Genomic DNA, 1,821 nt, shown 5'->3' with positions numbered 1-1,821 from the left:
TTTTCTCATTTGTAAAATTAAGAGAACATCTTATCATACAAACGTATATGAACAGGAAAAAAAAAATTCCCCAGGATTGGGAAAATACTGCTTTGCTTCAACCCCAAGATATCAGCATCTTTGTCTTTTAGTTCCTAATGAAGATTCAAGTAGTTAGGGGAAGAAACAGGCTCCCTTTCCCCCACACAATCACGCACATTCTGAATGTCTAGCTTTCTTGACCTACTAAGGGGACGGTTATTGCCGGGCACTTGCTCAGAGATCACCTTCACCTGCCAAGAACCGTCAAGCCCCCCGCCCCTCAAGTGGCAGACGGTCTTTCCTTTAGTTCTGGCTCCAGGCGCCGCCTGGCGGTTGCTTCCGGGAGTCTCCTCGTGCTTGGGGTCCTGACCACAGCCAGGCCTGCCCGCGGCTTTGCCTAACTCTGGAGAGTCCGCCTCCGTCCCTTCCCTACTGCCCAGTGAGGATTTTAAGACGGCGATGAAAGGGCTGAAGCTGCGGCGAAGGGGACGTCTGAAGAATGGCGGAGTCAGGCCGTCGTCGGGCAGCTCGCGACCCGGAAGTCGCCCGCCGGGCGAGGCCCCGGTTGCCGAGCGCGGGCGCGGGGGGCGGAGCTCGGCGGAGACGGGGAAGGGGTCGCCGCGGCTCCCGCTCCTCGAGTTGGGGGCTCTCTCGGGCGCTGCTCGGCGGACGCGGAGTCCTTAGGGCGGGTGGCCGCGGTCTCCCGGCGACGCGCTCAGCTGTGGCCAGAGGCGACATGAGTGCAGCGGGGCTGTTGGCTCCGGCTCCGGCCACGGCTGGAGCGCCGCCGGCTCCGGAGTATTACCCGGAGGAGGACGAAGAGCTGGAGAGCGCCGAGGACGACGAGCGCAGCTGTCGGGGCCATGAGTCGGACGAAGGTGAGTCCACTAGCGCCCTGGGCAGCCCCGGGCGAGGGTGGGCTGGGAGGGGGTGGGGCTGCACGGGAGAGGGGCGGGGCGGCCTCCCGGGCTTGGTGGCTGGAGGGGGTCACCTGCGGGACGAGCGGGGCTCGAGGCAGTTACCTTCACCGAGCTGGGCAAGGGGGGAATCCCTGAGTACCTTGCGTCCAACTGTTACAGGGAGAAGGGACTTAGATGTCAGAGGTCCCTTTAAGACTTTCCCCGCCCTCAACTGTCTGTTTGGAATGAAAAAGTCATCCATTTGAGTCCGCCGAGTGGAGTACTCCCTTTTTTTGCACCCGATTAAGATCAGAGTAATTCCCAAGTCGCCCCCAACCCCCGCCCTAAGTGCTTAAGTCACCTCTGCTTTGAATGGTGCAGCACAGGATTGAGAAAGACTGGTTGGGTAAAAAGGATGGGATTTGGCGTCAGCCAGATCCAGGTTTAAATTTGGTTCTGTGACTTAACCAAGCTTTGTAACCTTAGACAACTTGATCTTCCCAGCCTCGTTTTACCCAACTGTAAGGGAACTGTTAGTAGCGCCTACTTCCTAGGACTGATAGGTATGAGGATTAAATAATTACGTACTTAGAAGATACTTGGCTTGGCACTCAGTGAATAGTATTATGAAAGTTTTCACACTGGAGAAGCAGGTACAAGGAGAAGTAGGGATTAAGTTAATAGTGCCCGGGTGTCGTGTGCTCTTTATATTAACATTACTCTTCTTAGGACCTTAGGTTTTTTTTTTTTTTTTTTTTTTTTTTGAGACAGAGCCTCAAGCCGTCACCCTGGGTAGAGTGCCACGGTGTCATAGCTCACAGCAACCTCCAACTCCTGGGCTTAGGCGATTCTTTTGCCTCAGCCTCCCAAGTAGCTGTGACTACAGGCACCCACCACAATG

General features: G+C 55.9%; 1 protein-coding gene across 1 annotated transcript in view; it reads left to right on the top strand.

Moving 5' to 3' along the window:
* Positions 1-582: 582 nt before the first annotated feature.
* The window catches only part of SUDS3 (SDS3 homolog, SIN3A corepressor complex component), a 36,843-nt gene continuing 35,604 nt past the window's right edge, over positions 583-1,821 (top strand). The window contains exon 1 of the mRNA XM_023513312.1: positions 583-899. Coding sequence (XP_023369080.1) covers positions 758-899 — 142 coding nt within the window. The 5' untranslated portion in view covers positions 583-757. The remainder of the gene's footprint in view (positions 900-1,821) is intronic.

This window comes from Otolemur garnettii, unplaced genomic scaffold, assembly GCF_000181295.1.
Source record: "Otolemur garnettii isolate 467f Iridium unplaced genomic scaffold, OtoGar3 scaffold00038, whole genome shotgun sequence".
Lineage (NCBI taxonomy): Eukaryota > Metazoa > Chordata > Mammalia > Primates > Galagidae > Otolemur > Otolemur garnettii.
Note: the sequence above shows the minus strand (reverse complement) of the source record. Positions and strands in the feature narration are given on the sequence as shown.